We start from the raw sequence: 25,940 nt of genomic DNA, 5'->3' as shown, positions 1-25,940 counted from the left end.
TAGCTTTTGTATAATGTGTTTATTCTGGATTTTTGGTTGATATTGTGTGTTTAGCATAAAAATTATTGGCTGTTCAGTTCAAACTTGTGTTACTCTCTGAGGTTTGTGATTGCTGCATATGTGCATCAGATTTAGAAATGCTCCCATTCAGTGGTCCATGGTATGGCATACAGAAGGAGGTAAATGACCTGCACTGGTACTTCTTCAGGGACCCCAACAAAATGGAAATCTTTGGGACTGAAAGAATAAAACACCAATTAAAAGCGGTGTCTGGAACAATAGCTTCAACCAATGGAACAGACAAACAGGGCTTTTGTCTACATAGAGTCCCTGCTTCAAAGCAACAAGTCTTCTGATCTCTCACTCCAAATGAAAACAGTGTTTAACACCACTACTGTTTGAATATTTTTTGGATAATTTGATTGAAAACTCCTTCTACAAAACAGGGCCTCATGGTTTGATGGGAGTTTCCTGAAGGCTCTTTCTGTTACAGTTGATTAACTAAACGTTGCCACACAATGTGCCTTTGTGGACCCATAGGCACATGTAATCCAGACTGAACGAGACTTTATTGTTCCTACTGTACGCATTCTCTGTGAAACGACCAGTCATCCGTTTGAGGTATTTCAGTCTTCGATTCTGTGTTGTAATGACAAAGCTCATTGACGACATAACTTGCCAGCCACTCCATGTGAGCGGTAATCCTCTCTTACAGAGCTTTGTTACCAATGTTACGTGCAGATTGCCGCCTGCTAACAGGGACAGAGGAGCAGTGGAATGCAATAATCCCATAAACCCTAGTCCTCACGGTTTACCCACCACTTCTCCACAATAGCATCATACAGATTTTAGTTAGGACAGCATTTTACAAAACTCCCTGCCTGCATTCTTCTTCTAATTTTCTTCAGTTTAAATTTTAAGGATCACCATCATTTTTAAGTTTTTTAGTTTTTACCTTAATCGGGTATTTTTTGTTTGTTTGTTTTTATCTAGAAGGTCACTAAATGGGGATGGACTCTGGGGTTAATATTTCAAATGAAGATGCACCTTATGGGGGGAAGAGTGCATTTACCCAACTGGAGCATAACATTGTGGCTGGATATCTCATCACTGCAGGTAACAACAAACATCCCTTATGCTGTGTTTTGCCATGTTTGCTCTGCGTTATGTTCTTCAGTTTTGCAGTTGTGTAAATGCAGTCATTGTGTGGTTAAGAGGGATAATAGTCTGTTATAATCATTTGAATTTTAATGGTTAAATCCTAAATGTGTCTTTGATATTCTTTCTTTACCAGTGAGATGTCATAGGATTCATCCAACCAAGCCCAGCGAAGCAATGTGGTTTCTTGACAAAACTTGGATATCAGCATTTATTGAGTTTTAACCAGCTAGTTCTTATTTTCATATAATTTTTACATTTTAATTTGATTGATGTATGTTATTTTATGGAAGGTCATCTCCTTACAAGCTTAAAGAGAAATTCTTGTGAGTGTTGGTCGTGTTTATTCTTCAGCGTATGACTGGAGATAATCACTATTGTAACCACTTAGCAGCAGCCACCTAGGTGATTAGAATCATGCCAACCTCCTGGGTGTCATGTATGTCTGTTTTGTATTTGCTATTTGCAGGACAGATCAAACTATAGGTTTTAAGTGAAATCAACAAAGACTTGTAGTCAAAAGTTAATTCTATCTTTGTCTTTCTCCCTGATGCTAATGCACATACCATCTCCAGTCCATATTGGGTTCATTTTCGAAATAAGAGTCTATACTAGGTTATAGGATGTTGGCACAATGCTCCGTTTTATGCTGGGTTGCAGATGAATGGTCAAAAAAATACCTTGCATGTCACCTGCTAATTGAAAGGTTGGTGGTTTGACCCCCTGTCTGCTCCAGTCTGTTGTATCCTTGGGCAAGATACTAACCTCAAGTTGCTCTTTAAAAATCCATTACAGTTTGAATGTAATGAACAGCGTGAATGTTAGAAAGAGCACAGAAAAAAGTGCTTGTGTGAACGAGGCAAGTTGTTGTAAAGTGCTCAGACAGTCTAGAAAAGCGCTGCTATATGAGTCCTGTCCACACTGATAGATGATTTTTCTTGACCTCCATAAAAAAAGGACTGCACTTATAGTAGGCCATCTATTAATATGACATTATCCCATAAGTTTAAAACTACACTGTTGTGAACATGGACTACAAAAAGCCTTTTGAAATAGTATGCTATGTATAATAATGACTAATCATCTCCTAAACTAAAGTCTGGGCTCTATCACGCGTGCATAAACACGATTATTTATTTACAACACTGTTCCAGTTACTTATTGTCAGCAGATTAGACATGTGACCCCTCTGGGCTCCAGACAGCTGACAATAAACTGGCAGCTCAATATTAACCAACATTAGTCCAACTAATGTTAGGCTTGAGTTGACCGAGAAACAGTTTGATTACATTCTTACAATAGAATAGAATAGAATTCAACTTTATTGTCATTGCACATGCACAGGTACAGGGCAACGAAATGCAGTTTGCATCCATCCAGAAGTGCTTTAGTGATATAGATATATTACAATATATATTAGCAATAATATAGATATGTAAGTATATTACAGAAATGGGTCTATTATGGTATGTTATAATGTACACGGTATGAAGTATGTTGTGAATGTTCTATAACTATAAGTATGTACAGGCTGTAGTGAGTACAAGCTATGTACAGGATATGAACAGGATATAAATATGAAAAACTATACAGAATATGAAATAAATAACTTTACAGAATCTGAGATATACAGCTATACAGAAATGGGAACTGTGCAAGTTGTAAACAGTTGTAGGATTAAAGATTATCGAATGTACAGAATGATTATTTACACAGAGCTATACAGTAGTGCAGTTAAGATAAGTGAGATATGTGGATAATTTCTATCATTCTTGAATGATATGAGACTTTATTTCCTAAAAGACAAAGACTTTAAGCTTCTTCAGGGCCACTTCCCTCATTTACAAACCAGCCTAAGCAAAACTGACTATTTGACGACCAACCTGGAGCCCCAAACAGGAGAGGCCTGGTGTATGTTGGATTTTTAAAAATATTAAATATAGTAATATTTGCTATTATGCTATTTATTTCGTCATTTATATTCATAAATATTAGAATTCTGCTACAATTTCTTTCAGCTGGAAAACATGCTACATGAGTTTGCTATGTTTTATCGAATCTAAGGCCCCAGAGAATACAGTCTGACACTGCCTATGTTGACATATTTAAATACGTTACAGTATCCTTTTTAGCTTTAGACAAAGCAACTGGAACCTAAAGCACTTTTATTTACTTTCTCCTCAGTCGACTTTTATTTGGATGAAGATATTAAATCTCGTATTAAATCTTGGGGGGTTGCACTCTCTGAGTGCTCTTGTTTGTATTTCTGTCTTTTTTAAAAGCTCCTTTTATCCCTTGCCATTGTTTAATAGAGAGCCAACAAATAAATTTTCGTTGTATCCTACTACAGTGACAAATAGGGTATCTTAATCTTAAACTTCATGTTTGACTTTCACACTGTAACACTGTCTTTCTTTTCATTTCTCAGGTGTCATCAGTTTAGCGAGCAACATTGTGGTGCTATTGATGTTTGTAAAATTTAAGGAACTTCGCACACCTACCAACTTCATAATAATCAACTTGGCTTTTACTGACATTGGAGTGGCTGGTATTGGCTATCCCATGTCTGCTGCTTCAGACATCCACGGCAGCTGGAAATTTGGCTATGCTGGTTGTCAGGTGTGTAGAATACGACTGCCTCTAATTCCACTACATGCACATCTAGTTTTGTCATTTTATGCTGTTTGTTGTTTAGGTTATGTTCAACCAACTGCAGCTATAGAAAAATCTAGCACTTGTTAACATTGTTAGTGAACCCAGTCGCAAATAAACTAGGCAGTTTTTACCCATGTCTGTGTCAATATGTGGAGAGTATTTATGAGCAGTGTTGGGGAGTAACGGAGTACATGTACCGCTGTTACGTATTTAAAATACAAAATATGAGTAACTGTATTCCGTTACAGTTACCGTTTAAAAGGTGGTATTCAGAATACAGTTACTTTGTTGAAGTAAATGGATTACATGGCAGTCTTTTCCTGTTTCATATATTGGCCTATGCCCTCTCGATTTTTGCTAATTCGGTGCCGGTGGAAAACAAAACACACAATAAGAGGCTCTAATGCCTGTCTCAATCTCGCAACCCATGTCACCTCTATTTGAGGTCCACATAATGACGTGAAGAAATATTTTTAAAAATTAATATTCAAAAAATGATTTAATATGATGCAATAGGCAGAGTGTTACAGGCATCGCCCTAAAGAATGTAGCCTGTAGTCCGTGCTGCAGGGAGAATGGACTGCTGTACCCGTTATGTGTCTGTGAGCGAGGAGGGAGAAAAAGGAAAAGTAGGAGCTGTCACCGAGCAGAAACAGGAGCTGGAAGCATGTAAATATAATAATAACCACTGCAGCCAAGAATGAATGAATGAATGAATGAATGAATGAATGCTTTATTGGCCATATGCAGGTTGCCCCACAGAGGAATAGGACCCCCCCCCCCCCGACTTACACACACAACAACAAGACAACACAAGGGAATACAGTCGGAGATCGGCAGCGTTGGGAGAATAACACCGAAAAAATTACACAACATTGGGAAAAGTACAAGAGGAAAAAAAGAGACCTCTTCACACGCTGGGCAACCTATGGGAGGACAGCATGAGAACAGGAAACAAAAAAAACTCCTCTGCACAGAGAGCACATTAATGTCCACATCACAACATCAGAGCACATGACAAGCCACAGGGGATGGATAGGGGGATGGGGGGTGATTCGAAGGAACACATCAGTCGTCCTGCACCATGCTATCATTTCAGCGCGGCACACAGACCCGCTGCCTTCCCCCGCAGGAACAAGCATCGAAGGCGTTTGGAAGGGAGGGGGACGAGTGCGTGCTTATCAGTGTAAGTGTGTGTGTGTGCGTGGCCATAGTTCAGCTGAGACAGTGTCCTTCGCTGTATCAGGCTAAGTAAACAGTCCTCCAGCCGATCCAGGTGTCCTTCATGGGATGGGAAGGATAGTCATCACACAGTCGTTATCAGGGAGTTGTTTTGGTGGGCTCCAGCCTTGGGCCTGGGCAGCTGGCGCCGTGGTGTCCAAATGTAGAATATTGTTGATTTCTCCTTTATGCGAGCAGCGAATTTAGCACTCCGACACTGGGGCCTCGATTTCCCGTTGGAGCGCTGCGAGCCTCCCCATGATGGTATCAAGCTTCTGTTCCGTGGTGTTGTCATTCTTTTGGTTCTGAGACCCCACAGCTGCAGTGAGCTGTTCTGCGATGTTATCCAACTTTCGCTCAAGGGTGTTATTGTGAGCAGGCCCCTCTCTGATGTTTCCCATCATACGCTCAATGGTGTTAGTTTGAGTCTTCACGGCAGCTGTAAGCGTCTCCAAGGTGTTAACCATGCTGCGTTCGGTGTGGGAGGTCGCGCCTCGTCCCATCGCTTCAATTCCAGCGGTCAGCTTAGGGGGGGTGTGAACAGCTGGTTCCGCTCTCTTATTTCTCCGATAAGTCAGGGCCAAGCCAGCTCCGATCAGCAAGAACCCTGTTATCATGGTTCCGAATAGGTAAATATCCTCAGCGTCCTCGATAGACAGTCCCGCCAGGCACAAGATCCTCCAGGTCTGCCACCCATCCATCGTGTATCCGGCAGGGAAAGTCCCTCCAGGGCACTCGGGCTTTCCCGAGCCCAGACTTCTCGTTGAGAAGAGGGTGTCAATAGCATTCAGAGACCAGTTGATCAAATCCATAATTCTCTGTTAGGTTTTAGAGAACGACAGTGAGAGACTGTTCAAGGGAAAAGTAGTGCACGCGAGACAAGACAAGGACACAAGAGGCTAAGCAGGGAAGATAAGGGGAAGGAGGAGAGGAGAAAAGTGCGACCGCCTTCGCCAAGAGCCAAGTAAGAAAGAGAGCCTGACGAGACCAGCTGTAAGTAAGCTATTAAGACTCGACTGTACGCTGTGTTCGTGTTTTCCTCCGAAACAATAAGCAGCCTTACAACGCCTCTCTCTGTCTCTCGCTAGCAGAGTTCACCCAGACAACAAAGTAAAGCTAGTTTTCAGCTACGAGCCGACACGAACCCGACGTATCAGCCAGAGGTCCCTTTACTACGGTTCGGAGCCGCGGACCTGTTTTATATACGCGAGGAATAGTTTTCTATACGAGATCGCTGCAAAAAGTGCAGCCTTACCTAATGTCCACCTACTGTTACTCATTTATATTAAGATTTAAACATCTAGTTGGTGTTGGTGTTGGTATGGCGAGTAACCTTCAGTAATAGTAATAAATCACACAGCAATAATACATTTTATGTAGTTGTAAAAAGCATGATAATAGATTAAGTAATCCAAAGTATTCAGAATATGTTACTAGGGCTGCCACAAACGATTATTTTGATAGTCGACTAGTCACCGATTATTTCTGCGATTAGTCGACTAATCAGATCATCATCCATTGGACGTAAAACTACAGCTTATTGCACCAGCAGCATCCGCTCTTATATAACTATCATTAGCTTACAGCTGTAAGTGTTTCAGGTCTGTGCTAACTAAAAATAAAGGCAAGATGGTAGTTTATTAATTTTTAATGAAATCTGCAGATTGTTTCGGTGAAGTTTAATAAACTCCTTGCTATCTAAAATATAACAGGACACCGGAGTAAACTCTCGAGCATCTCACACTTCTGATAATCAGCTGTCTGCTTGACGTTTATTCAGCTGTGTAAAAACTATAACTTTAATCTCAGACAAACCGATTTACTCCGGAACAAATAAAATACTAAAAAAAAAGCCAAACAATAACATTTTAAGTTATCTAAGTGACTCATATATCATGTTTAACCCGAGTAGCGAAAGACGGCGGTGGGTTTGAAAACGATCTGCGGGGAGTCCGGTGTTCTCACGGCTCTAGTGAGCCTTGAACCCCGGCTCGCTATCGAGCTAGTGGGTAACAGACGTCTCCGAAAACGTCGGAGCGCTTTTGAAAATATGCGGTGTCTTGATAAACTGAGCAGATATTTGAGGTTTACACAGCTACATTCTCGCCTGAAAATATGTTCAACGTTTATTTTGTGACCCAGAAAGAATAATAAGAGTAATATTAAAACTAACTAGCTGCCGCCATTGTTGGAAACTGAGCTGGGCTGCGCTATGAATTCTGGGACACAGCTTCTTCTTCTTCGGGGTTTAACGGCAGCTGGCATCCTTGTACATGCAGTGCTGCCATCTTCTGTTTCAGTCCGTTATTACATTCTTAAATCCTGCTACTTATTCCTGCGTCTTTTGTGAGCTTACAAAGCTTCAAACGACGTGTTGACTATTAAATTAGTCGTCGACGTAATCGTGACTAGTCGACTAATCTTGGCAGCCCTACATGTTACTCTCATTAGGTAATGTAACAGAATACATTACAAAATACATTTTGGGGCATGTAATCTGTAATCTGTAGTGGAATACATTTTAAAAGTAACCTTCCCAACACTGTTTATAAGATAAAATCTGAAATAGCCTCTTTGTTACATAATGTCTTTTAAAGTTATAAAATGTGTTCCACAATCTCACTGTCATGAAACGCAGTGTGTGGCAGGCAGGTTAGGACCCAAATGCAGGCCTCTCAGGTTGGACTGAACTTAACTTTATTGCTGGAAAGTACAAATAATTAAATCCAAAATGGACAGATACTTATGCATCCAAACACTGGACGCCCTGAACAAATGTGACACACACCAAGAAGGAGATCATGACTAGGGATGGGTACCGGTTCTGACATAAACGGTAGTAACCAGACCGAAAAGCAGCGCACATTTCGGTGCTTTATTTCCTGAGATGTCATACACTTTGGATTCTAGCCAATCATTTTACCTTACCAAGGATAGTAGGCGGGCCCAGGTACGTACGTTCTTTTAGAGCAGAGCTACAGAATAAAAAGTCTGGCTGTACTTCACAGCAAAAGATGCAAACTCAGCAGCCTGCAACAAGTGCTTTAAGGTGATACTGTGCAAAGGAGGTAACACCTCGAATCTGATGAAACACCTGGCAACGCATAGCGTTTTTTTAAAAGCTGAGAAATGCACAATATTTGATAGCTTGCTGCGAGACCTCACACCGTGCACATCTACAGCGGGTGTGGTGCCTGTTATCGGACCCGGAGTTAGCAACATCTTCCAAAAACCCAAAGAGGAGAGTCCTGGCCCCTAGCCCTGCCAGTGTAGCAGAAATGATGAGGATGATGATGCAGCAGCAGCCGTTCTTCTCTGCGTGAGTAGCTTAATGTTGTTCGTGTGTAATTTACGTTGAGTAGGCTAACCACGTTATTACATTAATGCATGTAAGGTGAACTAGCAAACATCATCATAGCTACATGCGGCTGTCTTCTTGTTTGATGGCAGATACTCCCTTCACCCTGGCCAAAAAGGCTAAAATGACCAAAGAAAAAGTGGAAAACGGCTAAACATGAGAGGTTTTTAGACAAAATTGGTGTTTTCTCCAATGATTAAGCACTGCTTCCAGCCAAGAGTGATACCATATATGCTCTATAGCTGCAGAAAAGGCTAACATTGTTATCTTTTTACCAAAAAAACAGCTAAACATGAGAGGTTTTTGGACAAAGTGTGTGTTCTCCATTCTTTAAGCACCGGTTCGAGCACTGTTTAAGCACCGGCACCGTTTCAAAAGTACCGGTTTGGTACTGGTATCGGATAAAACCTAAACGATAACCATCCCTAATTATGACAACGGACAGAGGGAGATACAGACAATATATACATAAGAGGGAATTGGGGCAGAGAGGAAACAACTGGGGGACACAGCTGAACATAATCTCACTGACGAGACCTGGGAAGCAAAACCAAACACGAGAGGCTGTCAAAATAAAACAGGAAGTACGAGAAATGCACACCAAGACTCAGACTGACTAATTAAAGATAGAGTGAGAGCGAGCGACACATAGAGAAAGACAGGGGAAACAGATAGTCTTGACTCCATGTTTATTTGCCTGGCTTAATACAGAAAATAGATTCTGGCTGCCCTCACCCTAGGATCAGCGATGGGTGCAGGAACCTGCCAGAAGCCAGCTCCTCTCACCCGAGGAACTATTACAGGTGCAGAGGTGGTCTATTCAATTCAATTCAAGGTGCTTTATATTATAAGGTAGACCCTACAATAATACATCTGGTCTTTGCTGGCATCACCCTGGGAGCCAGGACTGGTGCAGGTGATGGGTGGACACCAGCTGTCACCAGCTGGAAACCAGAACATGGATCGGCTGGGCCTCAGTCACCAACACCCAGGTGCATGAATGGGTGCAGATGAAGGCTGAAGGCAGAACCGCCTTGGGAGCAGGGACAGGGACTGGTCGAGCTCTACCTATCTTAATACCGGGAACTGAGATGGGTGCAGGGAAAAGCTGGGTCCAAGCCACACTGGGAGCAGGCAGAGCATATGGCTTACGCGAGGTCACAGGTGGAAGAACAGTCTTAGAAACAAGCAAAGATGAGGTACCACAGTCTTTAGAGGGAGCCCCAGAGGGTGCAACAGAACCAGTTCTGCACAGGTTCACAGCAAACAGTCTTCAAAGAGGTCCCCTTCAGGGTCCTCAGAAGTGACACTAACTCTAGAGTTGCTACCCCGCCACTTTGCAAACAGTTTCAAAACAAGGCAAATCATGAGCAGACCCAGATACACATTGTACTGGTTAAGGGTTTGGTTTAAAAACATGTATAGTTTGATTAACAGTAGATGAGATTTCATTATCCACCAGCGCAGTAACATCACATGAAGTTATGGTTGACCCTTGCAAGAACCCAAAAATTCTGTTTTGTTTTACTTTGTTTACTGGGTCAACTACAAGATACACATCTTTTATGCTGGCTGACTCTGAAGCAAAACAAACAGTCTTCGATTTTGCTGGGTTAGTGGTACACCTGGGAAACACAACTGGACTTAAACTAAGAAAGGCCAAGAGCAAGAGACACAGAGAGAGTGCGAGAGACACAGGGAGCAACATGACTGGAGAAACAGGCAAATGAACATGGAGACAAGGCTGACTTGATACAGAAAACGAGGGAGAGAATGAGAGAGGAGGAGTGAGCACCAAGGGAAACTAACAACAAGGCAAGAACTCAGCAGCATAACCAACTAAATCCAAGACTGCTAATAGGAAATTTCAAAGAAATAAACAAGTTGATAATCCAACTCAAAACACTGATGAAAAGACCCGGGACCTTGACACTTAAATTACTTATTACAAAATCTGTGGCCAGGCTGATTCACGGTCTTTTAGCAGATTTTTTTCACAGCATTGTCATGGCATAATATTGTTGAGCCATGTAATCCTTCTTATGAACGTATTAACAGAAGCGAGGAAACTAACAGCCATCATCTGCATTTGTGTGGCCTTTTTCTTTGAACCAAGACAATAACTTTCCCCGACATGGCTGTAATACACCACTGCAGACAACATACCTCACTGCTATGTTTAACAAACACAGATAACTAGACCAGGACTGAGAAAGGACATTTGGTCAGAGCAGTGTAAAAATCTGAATTTTATAACTTTTCCAAGTTTCTACAAGTTTCTGTTAAATCATAGTAACAGAATTCCAAAAGCCATTGTACCACAACATGTTAGCACCGTGGTTCTTGCTTTAATCTTTTGGATGCTAACAATTCTTGCCTCAAGCACAGGGCCATGATCATAGCCTTCTCGTTAAAGTACCTGTCTTTTTCTTTGTTTCTGTGTCTCCAGATCTATGCAGCTCTCAACATATTCTTTGGCATGGCTAGTATTGGCCTGCTGACCGTGGTGGCCATTGATCGTTACCTTTCCATCTGCAGACCAGATATAGGTATCCCACTTAGAGAGCCTAATATTTGCATATATAATTTACCCGACCACATTGTTATACTCCTTTTTATCTGTTACAAAATTGACAAAGATATTCATGATCAAGGGTTACCATGTCATCTAATTCCATCATTCATCACACAACCAGTTATACTGGTCACAAAGTGATGTGCGATTAATCTCATGTTCCTTCTGTTGTCTTTTAACCACTGCTTAAATTGTTCTATTTTATTCATAAATCGTTTGTAAGTTCACCAAAATACAGACTCATTGAAGATGTTTTGAGGAAGTACAACCCGAATTTCAAAAAAGGTGGGACCTCTTATAAAATGTAGCAGGGAAAACAAAAACAAAGCGTTTCAAACACACACACACACACACACACACACACACACACACACACACACACACACACACACACATATATGTATATTCAAGGGAGAATCTCAGACCAGTTGACTGAGTTACCAGAAAACTTATCAAAGATGTGATCAGAATGTGTAATGGCAAAAGTGAGTTTTTAGGATTAGAAGAATGTCATCAGCATACAAACTGATTTTGTGATTATGTAATTTTTTTTTTTGCTGTACCGCTAATCAGTTATTGTTCACTGGTGGCAACAATAGGGCAGATGGCAATAGTGGCATCCTGGTCTAATGTCTCTGTTTAAATTGAATGAGTTAGCTATTTGCTCTTTAGTGATTATGGATGCTGTTGGAGTGTTATATAGGATTTGGAACCAGAAGCCAAAATGTTTCTCTTTTCTAAATTCAAAATTGTTTGTGGTATACACAATGAAAAAAAATCAAACTTTTTCTACTCAGATTTGATGGTTTCTTTTGTTTTGTGTGCTTGTAGGTCAATTGTGTTAATTTATTATGTCTGAATTTTAAAATAACTGTAGGTCACAAAAGAAGAATGGAAAGAATGATGCCATACCAGACAAGATAAATATTTTTACTGATTAAATATAAGGGTAAAATGAAAAGTAATTTAAAAAATGGCCAATTATACCCTAAACCAAAGAGGGTTTAATTCAGTATTTGGGTCAAGGTCAAGTTTATTTATATAGCACTTTTCCAAACAGTCTTAACAATGTAAACAGGGAGCCAATGAAGAGAAGGCAGTATGGGAAAGATATGCTCCATCTTTGTAGTCCCTGTCAGTACTGTTGCTGCAGCATTTTAGGTTAACTGGAGGCTTTTAAAGGAGTTTTTAAGACAGTCTGATAAAAATGAATTACAATCGTCCAGCCTGTAAGAAATAAATGCATGAACTAGTTTTTCAGCAGAGCCCTGGCTTTTTGTCAGCCTGGCTACAGGCTGCTGACAAGAAACCTAGAGTTGTTTTTATTTTTTCAATAAGTGAGGAAAAGTGAGATGCTCTTGCTTTGCGAAAAGCTGTCTTTTTTCTTTCTTTTTTTTTTTACTTTTTTTCCTATAAAACAAACTATTCTTACAGGCTAAAAAATGATCTTCTAAATTAGTGAATTGTTTCATCTTATAACTTCAGCTTATGAACTGGTGCACGTTTAAGAGTTATACCACAGAGTCAAGTAATTCTGATTTGAGGTTTTCGTTTTCAGTTTGGGTATCCAGAGTTGTATGCAGTGAAGATGTAATTAGGGATGGGTATTGATAAGATTTTAACGATTCCGATTCCATTTTCGATTCTGTTTAACGATTCGATTCCTTATCGATTCTCTTATCGATTCTTTTTTTTTTTTTTTAAAAAGGAGAACACTAAGGTCGATTAGCTTAGAACTTTGTTTTATATCTTCTCTTTGAACAAGATAGAAATTTAGGAGTAACATGGCCTTACAAACCCAACAGTGAGATCTTAAGAGAGCCACAGCCTACGGCTCTTCAATGGGGTGTCACAGGGTCCCCAGGAAAAAAAATGTATATGTAAAATAATAAAATAAATATTCTCCTGTAGCAATAACAAAGTTTAACATAAATTATTCTGTAGCAATTACACAAGAATATCCAGTAATGTCCTGCCTACAATTAAACACATTCACTTACCAAAGTGAAATCGGGGGCATGTGCTGTGGCAAATGGGTGCAAGCCTTTGACCACAAACTTAGACACTGCTCGGTGACATTCGTCTATCCTGGCCTGAAAGGAGACGCTACCGGTAGACTGCAGCGACAACTGCCAGCATCTGAGCCAGACTCTGTCTCATCATGGTTATCTAAATGCAACGCACAGTAATAGCAGGTTTTGTAATAAGGTAAATCGCGCTAACATAATATGCAATGCTAATTGATTAGTTACCTGCAGTATTAACGGGAGAGGACGTGGAAACGCTACCGCTGCTGCTGGGTTGAGCTTCGCTAGTCCGGAGCGGATCAAAAACACGACATTCGTTGAAAGCAATCGCGTGTTTTTTGAGCAAATGCTTTTGCATGTTCGTAGTGTTTCCTCCCTTTGATGAAATCTCTACTTTGCAAGTATTGCACGTTGCCCTGTTGTCATCCTTTCTCATAAAGTGTAACCAAACTTTTGAGCGTTTGTGCCGCTCAGGCGCCGTGTTTCCTACTGGGTAAAAGACGCTACTCAACGTGACGACGTCATTCGGGGCGACTGGAATCGATAAGGGAATCGTTTTTAAAAGTGGCAAACGATTCCAAGGAATTGAAACAGTGGGAACCGGTTCTCAACAAGAACCGGTTTTCAATACCCATCCCTAGATGTAATACTATTAACAAGATAATCGACCTCTATGTGACTAGAATGGCTTAGTTACAGCACTTTCAGAAAGACATGTACTCTAATAATCGTGTTAACCACTGCTTTGTAATCTGTTGTGGTATATTTAAATGTTAATAAGAAATGATCTGAAAAAGAGGGTTTTTTGTTTTAGGAAATACTGTTAGTTCAGTTTCTATGCCAATATGTCAGAACGAGATCTAAAGTGCAATTAAAGTGGTGGGTGGGTTTGACGGCGTTGTAACGATAGAAATGGTAATTAGTTAGATTAGTCGTTACTGAAAAGTAACGCCGTTAGTAACGCCGTTACTTGTAATGCTAACTGAAGTCTGCAGTGTACAGGGTGATGAGGAAAGGGGCGAGCACTGTTCCTTGTGGGGCCCCCTTGCTACAGACTACCACCTCAGACACACAGGCCCACAGCCTCAGGTAGTCAATAATCCACTAGGATAGCTGATGGTCTACTCTCCCTGCAGCTTCCCCATTAGCACTGAGGGCTGGATTGTGTTGAAGGCACTGGAGAAATCAAAAAACATGACTCTCACAGTGCACCTAGTGCCCTCCAGATGAGAGAAGGCCCGATGCAGCAGCATCATCCACCCTGATGTTCAGCTGGTAGGCAAACTGCAGTGGGTCTAGGTCTCTCCTGACTAGTGGGTGAAGGTGGTGAAGTATGATCCTCTCCATGGTCTTCATCAGGCGTGAAGTCAGTGCAACAGGTCTGAATTGTTTTGGCTCTTATTTCTTAAACCCAGCTTCAGAGACAGTGTTGCATCTATGTCAGTTCTTGAGAGCAGGGCTCATGATGTAAATTAGCTTTTATATGTTTAGTGTTTCATGTCCTCTTTAAAGGATATACAGGGAGTTGGGCGGGTGTCCCCCACCTCTTGGGAAAGAAACTGTGTTTGGCACAACCAAGCATTCAGACCATAATTCAGTTTGCTACAACTTCTGGACGGGTTTTTGTTTTTGTTGTTGTTTAAAACAATATCAGCAGTATGCAGTTTAGCAGACTGCTGATATATTCTATAAAGAGTATATGCATGTAGGCGCAGATAGTGACGTTTCAGTTCCAGTGTTTCCCTTAGTGTGTGTAGGTGTATATCTAACGTTTGTATTAGTTGTTTTATTTTGGTACTTTGGTGTCTGTGGTGCTTTGCATTTCATTATAGCTCCTCCTAGTCTCATTACCTAGTTTCTGTTCACCTGTTCACCCCAGTTGTGTTCATGTTCTCTAATTGCCCTCAAGTGTCTGTTTTTGCTCCCTGTGTCTTCCCTGCCCACATTATTAGATTCCTGTATGGACCGTGTTATTAGGATTTTGGACTCTTCTGCCAGTTGAATAAAGGTACATGTCAGATTATTCAGTTGCCTTAAGAATCTGCATTTGGCTACTCCTTATGCAGAGCTATGATTGGTGCCTTGTGAAATGACAAATGTAACAAAGAGCCAGGATACTTGAGCAGCTAGAATTCTACATTGGACCACCACATTGGACTATTAGAAATGACATTATGACCACTCACAGGTAAAGTTAATAATACAAATTATCTGTTCATCATGGCTCCTGTTAGTGGGTGGGACATATTAGGGAAAATGTTTTTCTTCAAACGTCATGTGTGAGAACTAGGGAAAATGGACAACTGCAAGGTTTTGTTTATTTATTTATATTTATCACCATCACCTCCGTCATCAAGAAAGCCCAGCAGAGGATGTACTTCCTGAGGCAGCTGAAGAAATTCAACCTGCCAACACGGACGATGATGCAGTTCTACACTGCAATCATCGAGTCCATCCTCACCTCCTCCATCACCGTGTGGTACGCTGGAGCCACTATCAGGGACAAACAGAGACTGCAGCGTGTTGTGCGCTCTGCTGAGAAGGTGATTGGCTGCAGACTCCCATCTCTGCAGGACCTGTACACCTCCAGGACACTGGGGCGTGCAGCTCGGATCTCAGCTGACCCTTCTCACCCTGGACACAGTCTGTTTGACCTGCTCCCCTCAGGCAGGAGGCTCCGGTCCATTCGCACCAGAACCTCTCGCCATAAGAACAGTTTCTTCCCCTCTGCTGTTGGACACATGAACAATAAACGTATGACTGTTCCCACCACTAACACATGACCCTACGCTGTGTCACTGCATCATTCCATGTTTGCACTGATCACCACCTGCACTCATGTATATATCATGTATATATCTATCTATCTACTTAGCACTTTTAATTCTTATTCTCATTTTTATTTTCATGTCTATTTAAGCTTAATTTATAACAGTATGTTTGCACTGAAGCATCGCAGCGATTTCCTAATGTTGTAAACCTGCTCAACATTTGGCAATAAAACCCTTTCTGATTCTGATTCTGATATTTATGCACTATCCCAGCTTTTGTGGAATTGTGGTTGTACTTAAAAATCAACAGTTTGCTAATCTCTATTAAACATTTATTCAACTATCTGCAGCCTAAAAAAGCGCTTACTTTCTTAGTTATGGAGCGATTGTAGCGCTAACTACAATCGCTCATTAAATTCAAAATGACTTTATTGTCGCACTTTCCTGACCTTCATTTTTTCTATACATCATTTCTCTCTCCAGGTGAGAAAATGACGGTACGATCATACAGTCTTCTTATTCTGGCAGCATGGCTGAATGCTGTGTTCTGGTGCTCCATGCCAATTGTTGGCTGGGCTGGCTATGCCCCTGACCCCACTGGAGCTACATGTACCATCAACTGGAGACAGAATGATGCGTGAGTCTTTAAGGGATAATGTACTTGATATTTTGGATAAAAAGCTACTAAAAAAGAGTTTGAACAGATATTTGCCTCTCCATTAGCTCAGGTTTTTTTTCAATAGCCCAAACAGTCCACCCAATTAAAGCCATTGGTGTTTCTACTATCACAAGATGCAAAGGTAATGTTTTGGTGATTTGACACTATATAGCGGTTTTGCACATAACATCATGCACACGTTGCTCAACAACTGTCTGCCATATTGGATAAGTGGTAGCGGTCACGTAAATTCACTGATACATAGTATACATAGAAATTATCACTATTTCCCCCCTCATAATGCCTATATTCTGCTGCATGATTGGGTGCAGCAATGATCAAGGACAGAAATCCCAGGTCAGGCTTGCAGGCAGGTGCATCATCTTTAGCCTCAAATTCTGGAGGCTTAAACTGCACTCTGTTGGGTCAAGCATTGTCATCTTGTAGACTACAGTTTTGTCCTAGACTGTGGAGATATGGGAATGTCACTGGTTGCAGAATCTTATTTTAAGATCTCACTCCACTGAAATGGCCTCCAGTAACGACAAAAGCTTTCAGCCTTTTGGTTAAGCAATTACCATAGCATTTTCTGTGTCCTCTCCACAATTTGACCCTACAGTCCAGACGCAGTAGGCCAAAACTGTACCACTGAACATGATGTTTCTCCACATGTTCAGCTTACAGTACACATGTTGTCAGCACCAGCATAAACAGGTCTGATTGTGAAGGGCCTCCTGGGCGTCACATGAGACTGGAGATTGACTGTATGCTGTCTTTTAAGTGGTGACAGGTTAAGGAAACTGTCTTTTTTGGTCTCATCTTCTTGGGATGCCCACTTTGTGGCGTGTCTGACATTTCCCTTTAAATGGAACTTGACCTTTAATTTGGAGATGGTGCTAGGGCTCACTCCTAAATAATGCTCCAGCTTGGTTTTCCGGCATTCCAACTTGGCCTGGCACATGGCCTATCCAGATCAGTCAAATATGGTTATGTTTGGAACAGACACTAACTATATGCTGACAGCGAAACAACTAGTAACTCAGTGTTCCAACATTCGGAAGAAGGGACTACTCTCACGAGGTACAACACACATGCTATGGCAAGGGGGAGCCAGGACGACAGGTCAGGGAGGAGATGTCATCATCATCACCCACACCAGAGATTGGGTACCAAGAGGAAGGATCTTTGAGTGCGAGAAGAACTGACCTGAAAGATAGGATCATGGTAAAGCTTGAAACCTGGATCCTCCGTAGCCGGTTACCAAGATTAAGTGAAGTACCCTCAGAAGAGCTACTAGATGATGCAAATGCAGCACTACGGAAGATACTTACCGCCACCATTACCAAGAGTAACCAGATGATCTATACTACGGCAGCAGTGCTCAGTGAGAAGCTTGGCTACAAGTTAAAAGTACCCTTCATGGGGAAGGAGACTAGAGGCCAAGATCAAAGCTGCAGAAAGGTGCAACAAAGAAGGTGCCGAAGAAGTACAGCAAGCTGTACATACCTGAGGCCTTGGAAAATGCCGGCGAAAAAACTCACAGCCTTGGCCAGCTACTTGAAGAGATACTCCAGGGAGATCGAAGGCAGGAGAATAAACCTGCTGTTCTCCACAGAACCAGCCAAGGTGTACTCACAGTGGCAGAGGAACAATATGAGAACATCACCACCAAGACTGGAGATGGAGCAATACTGCAAGAGCATATGGGAGAAGGACACAACCCATAACGGCAATGCTCAGTAGCTAGTGGATCTGAGGGCAGACTACAGCTACCTCCGGTGAATAGGGTCCAGTAACCATCACAGTAGCAGACATCCAAGACAGGGTCTCCAGTATGAAGAGTTGGACAGCACCAGGCCCCGACATGGTTCACGCCTACTGGCTGAAGAAACTGACTGCACTCCACAAGCGCCTGGCAGCACAAATGAACCAGCTGCTAGTTGACGAAAGACACCCAGAATGGCTAACAGAAGGCCTGACAGTCCTGATCCTCAAGGACCCCCGGAAGGGACCGGTTCCGTCCAACCACCGGCCAATAACCGCAAGACAGCTCGTGTCAGGTGTCATAGTGGCTAAGATGAATAAGTACATGGCTCAATACACAAGTGGGGCACAGAAAGGCGTTGGAAACAATACCAGAGACGCAAAACACCAGCCACTGGTAGACAGAGCAGTCGCCTGAGAGTGCAAGACTAGGCTGACCAACCTGGATTGATTACAAGAAGGCCTTTGACTGGATGCCCCACACCTGGATCCTTAAGTGCCCAGAATTGTACAAGATCACCAGGACCCTAAGAGCCTTGATCAGCAACTCAATGGGGATGTGACACACAACACTAGAGGCCAACTACAAGTCCATAGCACAGGTCGCCATCAAGTGCGGGATGTACCAAGGAGATGCTCTGTCCTGTTAAATATCGACACTTCACCAAGTTCTTGTGATTCCTCAAAGCCATCTGATGGAAGACAACACACTGCTCAATAGACCATTTTACACTTCCGGAAGGGAGATGCGTCCTGCATGACATGCTGCCGCGAATCTCGAAATGCCTAACAATTTTATTACAGGCTGTCCCACTCTAGTCTAAACAACAGTGTTACACAAGCATTAAGTAGTCACGTTGCATAGCGTACTCAGAGGTTTTTGTCCATTAGCTGCAAAACATCTTTTCTCAGCTCCGGCGAGGCTGTGACCTTGCCTTACTCCCTTCTAGTAAATTTCCACTGGCAGATGGTTCCATGTTATCAGCTTCTGCAGACAAACGTGGGTGAGAGTCTCCAACATTCTACCACTAAAGGACATGTAGTCTAATGCCTTTATTATCAGGGCCATGCCCATTCAATACTACACTATATAATTATATGACACTTATTAATATAAGCATTGAGACACTTCAGATATTTTCTTCTTAACAGTCCCCACTGCTGTTCTACCTAGGCCTGAATCTTCTCAGTGAAATCAGTGACAGGACTGACTATGGATACCAACTACAGAATGGAGCAATTGTCAGCCACCTCCTCTACATGCATGACATCAAGCTGTATGCCAAGAGTGAACTAGACATTGATTCACTGATCCACACCCCCAGGATATACAGCAATGATATCGGAATGTCATTCGGACTGGAGAAGTATAGTCGGATGATAACAAAGAGAGGAAAGGTACCTGATCAAGTACCTTGCTGGGATAATAAGCCAGCCAAAGAAGGAGATAGTAGCCCCTGACATCAAGACCAGGAAGCCCTGACCATGAATGGTTCCAGTCCAGCACCCTGAGGCTGTACACTAAGCGGAAAGAAGGAAGCCAGAGACTGTGAGTGTCAGCACCACAGTCCAGGATGAGATAACAAACATCCATGAATCCAGTAAGATGGCCCCAACCAACCGCATGTTCAGTGAATACCTCAGGCAGCAGAAACCCAAGAAAGAGGAGGAAGAGGAGGAATGATCATGGAAGAATAGGCCCCTGCACGGTATGTACCGCCGGCAGATAGAGGAGACATTGAGAAGTTGACAAAGCTGGATTGAAAGACAGTGCAGTGGCACTAATCATGGAAGCACAGGAACAAGTTCTGAGCACAAGATCTATAGAGGCTGGGGTCTACCACACCAGGCAAGACTCCAGGTGCAGGCTGTGTAAAGATGCCCCTGAGACATAACAGCAGGGTACAAGATGCCAGCAGGCAGGGCATACATGGAACGCCATAACCAAGTGGCCAACATAGTGTACAGAAACATCTGTGTTGAGTATGGCCTGGAAGTCCCGAGGTCTAAATGGCAGATGCCCCCTAGAGTGGTTGAGAATGACCGAGCTAAAATCCTGTGGGACTTCTTGATACAGATGGGCAAAATGGTGGTGGCTAACCAACCAGACATAGTAGTGGTGGACAAGCAGAGGAAGACGGCGTAGTGATAGAAGTAGCAATACCGAATGACACCAACATCAGGAAGAAGAAACACGAGAAGCTGGAGAAGCACCAAGGGCTCAGAGAAGAGCTCGTGAAGATGCGGAAGGTGAAGGGGACAGTGGTCCCAGTGGTAATCAGAGTGCTCGGTGCAGTGACCCCCAAGCTAGGCAAGTGGCTCCAGCAGATCCTAGAAACAACTACCAACATCTCCCTCCAGAAGAGCGCAGTTCTAGGAACAGCAACACTGCGCAAGACCCTCAAGCTCCAGGCCTCTGGTAGAGGACGTGAGCTTGAATGATAGACAGCCCAACACAGACAGAATTTAAATGCATTTCACAGCTCTGTTGAAGAAGCTGTCTCTCAGTCTGGTGGTGCATGTTTGTATGTTTCTGTACTGCTTTCCAGAGAAGAAAGCAGTATACATAGTCCTTTGCCAAGGTGGCAAGAAGGCCAGATGTATCGCTGCAGACACCACCGTCTGCAGTGATACATCTGGCCTTCTTCTGGATTCATCCAGCATATACCAAGTCCAGATGTGGGAGTGGACTTTCCACAATCCCCTGTGCTGTTTTCACCTCCCAGGCCAGTTTTTCTGTCTTGTGCTGTGCTACTGCCATACCATACAGTTATACTAAGATAGAAGGTGCTTTCTATTGTGGCTCTGTAGAAATTCACAAGCAGCCAAGAAGAGCGTGTGATCCATTTTAGCTCCCCGAGGAAGAAGTACCTTTGTTGGGCTTTCTTCACCAGGTGTGATGTGTTCAGCGACCAGCTCAGGTTAGATGTTATGTGGAGACCCAGGACCTTGATGCTGTTGTTATCTAAGAACCACTGTGTCAGGTGTTGGATCTCCTCTCTATAGTGAGTCTCATCATTGTCTGATATGAGACCCACCACAGTGGTATCATCCAAAAAGTTAATGACTATGTTAGTGAAATTAATGGCAGAACAATCGTGAGTGAACAGAATGAATAAGGCTGGACTGAGCACACAACCCTGTGGTGTGCCTCTGTTCAAGACCAGTGTGGAAGATGTCCAGCTCTCTATTCTCATCATCTGAGGCCTGTTCGAGAGGAAGTCCCTGATCCAGTGGCACAGCGATGTTGGCACACCCAGGTTATAAGGCTTCAGAACCAACATCGTAGTATAAGAGCTGGAATGTTTGAAGTGGGTCAGGGCTCAGTACAGTGCTAATGCGACGGCATCCTCTGATGCATCCTTTTCAGGAAAATCCTGTCAGTTGGTCAGTGCATGCTTTCAAAGTCCTGCCTTCCTCCTTATCTGGTCCTGTAGCTCTGTTGGTGTTAATCCTCCTCAGGGTGGAACTCACTTGGTTTAGATGAGGGATGATGCTCGTTAGCTCCCTTATATAGCAAAAAGTTCTTTACACCGTGCATCATGATCATCATGCAGCCTGCTGTACCATTTGCTCTCGTCACCTGTAGGCTGCCCTACCTTTTTCACCTTTTGCATCAACAGGTGACCTTACTGAACTGAACCATGACACAAAAAATAATCAGGAAGGGGGCAAATAGTTTTTCTCTGAACTGTTTATTTTTTTCACTTACATTGTAAGCATGTTTGCATTCAATATAACGGAATTTGAATATTAGGATTTAAAACCCTGTTTAAAATGTTAATATGTCATTGCTTAGCTGAGATAAAACAAATCTAGCATGTCTTGGTATGAGAATGCTTTATAACTATCTGTGTTTTTCTTTCCCAGGTCTTTTATTTCTTATACTATGGCAGTGATTGCTGTGAACTTTGTGGTTCCTCTGTGTGTCATGTTTTACTGCTACTACAGTGTGACAGTCACTGTCAGGAGATACAAAGCAAGCAACTGCCTGGACTGCATTAACATGGATTGGTCTGATCAAATGGATGTCACCAAGGTGAAACTGGGCCACAGTTTTAGGCTTTGTTTGTTAATGCCACATGCATCTGTATTTATCAAATGCATGTTTAAACAGAGAAGAATACTTCTGGTCGAAATTAGTTTTTTTTTTTAAACAAATATCCAATCTATGTTGTTCAATATGACAACATTACATTACAGTTGACACTTTTTCCGAGTTTGGTAGGCTAACCATTTTGTTTTACCATGGTTATTTATAGCTTTAGTTCAGACCACAGTGTTCTACAAAATTGGAAAGTAATTTAGTTCTATATAATAAACATGAAATTCAGGAAAAATATAGACTCCCGTGTGGTTTGTGGTCCACATGGGATACATAATTTATACTACATGGAGTAAATTTGCATGTTTTATATAATGTTGTTGTTGTTTGTTGCTGACAGATGTCAATTGTAATGATTGTCATGTTCCTGGTTGCCTGGTCTCCATACTCCATGGTGTGTCTGTGGGCATCGTTTAGTGACCCAAAGACTATCCCTGCCCCAATGGCTATTATTGCTCCACTCTTTGCCAAGTCCTCCACCTTTTATAATCCCTGTATTTACGTCATTGCCAACAAAAAGTGAGTGTTCTCTCTTAAGTATGCTATGACAATAGTTAATATTTCTGTGCCAATAAACTTTTGCATAAGAAACCAATATGTGGGATAAAGTGGGATATTTCTGTGTCACATTAACATTTTTATATACTGTGTACTTCTGTCTGTAGTGTGTAGTGATGGTGGTGTGTAGAAGGACTTAAATCGCCTTTTCTTGCAGGTTCAGAAGAGCCATTACAGGCATGATTCGGTGTCAAACAAGACAGCGAGTCACCATCAATACCCAAGTTCCCATGACAATTTCCCAACAACCTCTGACCCAGTGAGATGATATTGCATTCAGCATGATGTCACATTAATATTAAAATAACTTGGCATTAAAACGCTGTGTAGAAAAATGCAATAATGACACCAATGAGTGACGGTGCTTCCACTGTCACCTCAGCAAATATTTTGTCTCCCTTAGTTTCACAAAATGTAACCTACAAAGTCTTTAGAAGGGTGAGAGCCATAGATGAGCTGCTTAGGCTGGGCCCTTAAAAGCACATGGGTCTAATGGGCTAAGCCATTTTTTTAAAGATTGCAGCTTCCACTATCAAACACCCATGCTGATGTTTTTCTGATAGCTTGATTGAAAAGCAGCTGTAGTGTTTCCTTCTTCTCCTTTATTGGGACTGTTATAGGGCCATCGGTCTCTACTGTCCCTTCTATCAAAAGTCTTAAGAAACCTGTGAATAAACACTTAAAAAATAAAGAAAAAACAACGTTTGTATTGTATTCATGCCTTATTTTTTTGTCTGGTCTCTCATATGTTTGCAGGTACACTTTGCTTGACTACATGGCCCATATTATTTTTTATGCTATATATAAATTACATGAATATGAAAAAAAAATCATGTTTTTCTTAACAATGTAGGTCTTTATTCTTATGATGAAGTACTTCTTGGGTGCATCTCTGGAGTACACCAAGCCTTTTCTACTCTTTCATATACATGACGATGCCCCCCTCCCCATTTCTCCCACATTCTTACTCTGTCCTGGTGTGAATATGTGTGATGGGGTACAACCTACCCTCCTGTGGATGGTGTGACTTAATGTAAACATAATGTGCACTTTATTAATCCCCATAGGAAAATTAAAATGGCCTTTACTAGTCCCTAAGGACCCCAAAGCGCTTTACACTACATCCAGTCATCCACCCATTCACACACACACTGGTGATGGGAGCTACATTGTAGCCACAGCCACCCTGGGGCGCACTGACAGAGGCGAGGCCACCGGGCCCTCTGACCACCACCAGTAGGCAACGGGTGAAGTGTCTTGCCCAAGGATACAACAACCGAGACTGTCCAAGCCGGGGCTCGAACCGGCAACCTTCCGATTACAAGGCAAACTCCCAACTCTTGAGCCACGATCACTTTGATTACTCCTCTGCATTTAACCCATTCACTCAGAGGGCAGGCAGGCAGCCACCAATCCAGTGCCCGGGGTGCAGGACCTTACTCAGGGTGGGCGTTCAGTGGATTCGAACCACAGACTTTCCAATCATGGTTTGGCCACTATACCTACTGAGCTTGGGGCAGGGATACCTTGTAATTAAACCCAGTGGTATTCCAGCAGATCCCTCAGGTCAGATTCAGGTCACCTGAAAAAGAGGATTGTTGTTCCTTCAGCGGTCGATTACCAAGACCATGTGAAGTACCCTCTGAAAGTGAATACAGCATTATTGTCCCTGCAACACCACAGCAACAGTTATCCTTGAGACGCTTGGCAACAAGTTAAAATGCCACAGGGAGATGTACCCTCCATGGGGAACGACGTTACAGGCCAAGATCAAGGCACCATGGAGTTTGCTCCTTATTGGAACTGCAGAAAGGTATAAAAATGGAGAAAGGGGTTCAAGTAACAAGTAACAAAAAGATTCCTTAGAAACTGCCACGCAAAGACTCACAGCCTTCGCTAACCGCTTGAGGAGGTATACCAGAGAGATAAAGCCCAGAGAACAAACCAGTTGTTTTTTCACTGAGCCATTCAAGATATACTCTCAGTAGTAGGTGAGCAATATGAGAAGAGGCCTAGAGATCGCTTCTACAGTAGTCAAAGGAGCTTGCAAAGAAAAGCGTCTGGACTTCTTTAAGTTGCTTGAAGACGTTTCACCTCTCATCCGAGAAGCTTCTTCAGTTCTAAGGTCAAATGGTGGAGAGTCCCAGATATAAACCTAGTGGGAGTGACCCCCCACAGAGGGACTCTCCACCTTATATCTGGGACTCTCCACCATTTGACCTTAGAACTGAAGAAGCTTCTCGGATGAGAGGTGAAACGTCTTCAAGCAACTTAAAGAAGTCCAGACGCTTTTCTTTGCAAGCTCCTTAGACTACGATGACCTGGATGACTGAGAACCTTCACAGACGTATTGTTCTACAGTAGTGTAAAGTCTACAGTGACTGTAGACAGTTACGTCTTTTCACGATGGCCTATGGGCCAATAGGAGCGCTGAATCCCACTGTAGACCAAGAGCACCTGGCTGCAGACACTGTGGAGCTCCACAGAAACCGGAAACACTCCACCTCTACACTAGGTGGAAACACATGACTTCAAATTTGAACAGAGTTACATTGCACCAGCTGTGCCTCAATACACAGTGTACACAGTGCATATAAAAAGTTTGAAATATAACTCTTTTTGGGTCACAAAATACACTTTTAAGATATTTTCAGGTGAGAATGTTGCTGCAGCCACTGTGGAGCTCCACAGTGGGCAGAAACACTTGACCTGCACAGTAACCAGAAACGTGTGACTTCAAACTGGAACACGGTTATGTTGCACGACCCATTTCTCAATATGCGTGCTTTTTGTTTTCAAACCCCCGCGGTCTTACACTACTCAGGTTAAACATGATATATAAGACATTTAGATAACTTAAAAATGTTTGTTTTATTTGTTCCTTAGCAAATCGGTTTGGCTGAGATCAGTGGGGAGCGGGGAGGGGAGGGGGGTTGGCTTACTGGGCTTAAGCCTGGGTTGTTTTTTCAGAAGCCCGGGGTCTTTTGGAGTGTAATTTTTTCATAGTTAGATGCCTGGCTGACAACTGTATAAAACAAAAACTACACACAATATTCGAAGCACATAGTGCACACTGTGGGAATTTACGAC

At 42.4% G+C, this 25,940-nt stretch overlaps 1 protein-coding gene across 1 annotated transcript; it reads left to right on the top strand.

Annotated features, from left to right (window-relative positions):
• The first annotated feature begins 1,004 nt into the window (after positions 1-1,004).
• Positions 1,005-23,151, top strand: rrh (retinal pigment epithelium-derived rhodopsin homolog). The gene is made up of 7 exons (XM_085441966.1): positions 1,005-1,116; positions 3,587-3,777; positions 10,842-10,941; positions 16,249-16,402; positions 22,058-22,226; positions 22,633-22,811; positions 23,008-23,151. The coding sequence occupies exons 1-7, from the start codon at positions 1,005-1,007 to the stop codon at positions 23,111-23,113; spliced, it is 1,011 nt and encodes a 336-aa protein (XP_085298092.1). The 3' UTR covers positions 23,114-23,151.
• The last annotated feature ends 2,789 nt before the right edge of the window (positions 23,152-25,940 follow it).

This window comes from Copadichromis virginalis, linkage group LG19 (assembly GCF_057382275.1).
Source record: "Copadichromis virginalis isolate Kocher_CV1m ecotype Utaka linkage group LG19, C_Virginalis_male_GT1.1, whole genome shotgun sequence".
Taxonomy (NCBI): Eukaryota; Metazoa; Chordata; class Actinopteri; order Cichliformes; family Cichlidae; genus Copadichromis; species Copadichromis virginalis.
Note: the sequence above shows the minus strand (reverse complement) of the source record. Positions and strands in the feature narration are given on the sequence as shown.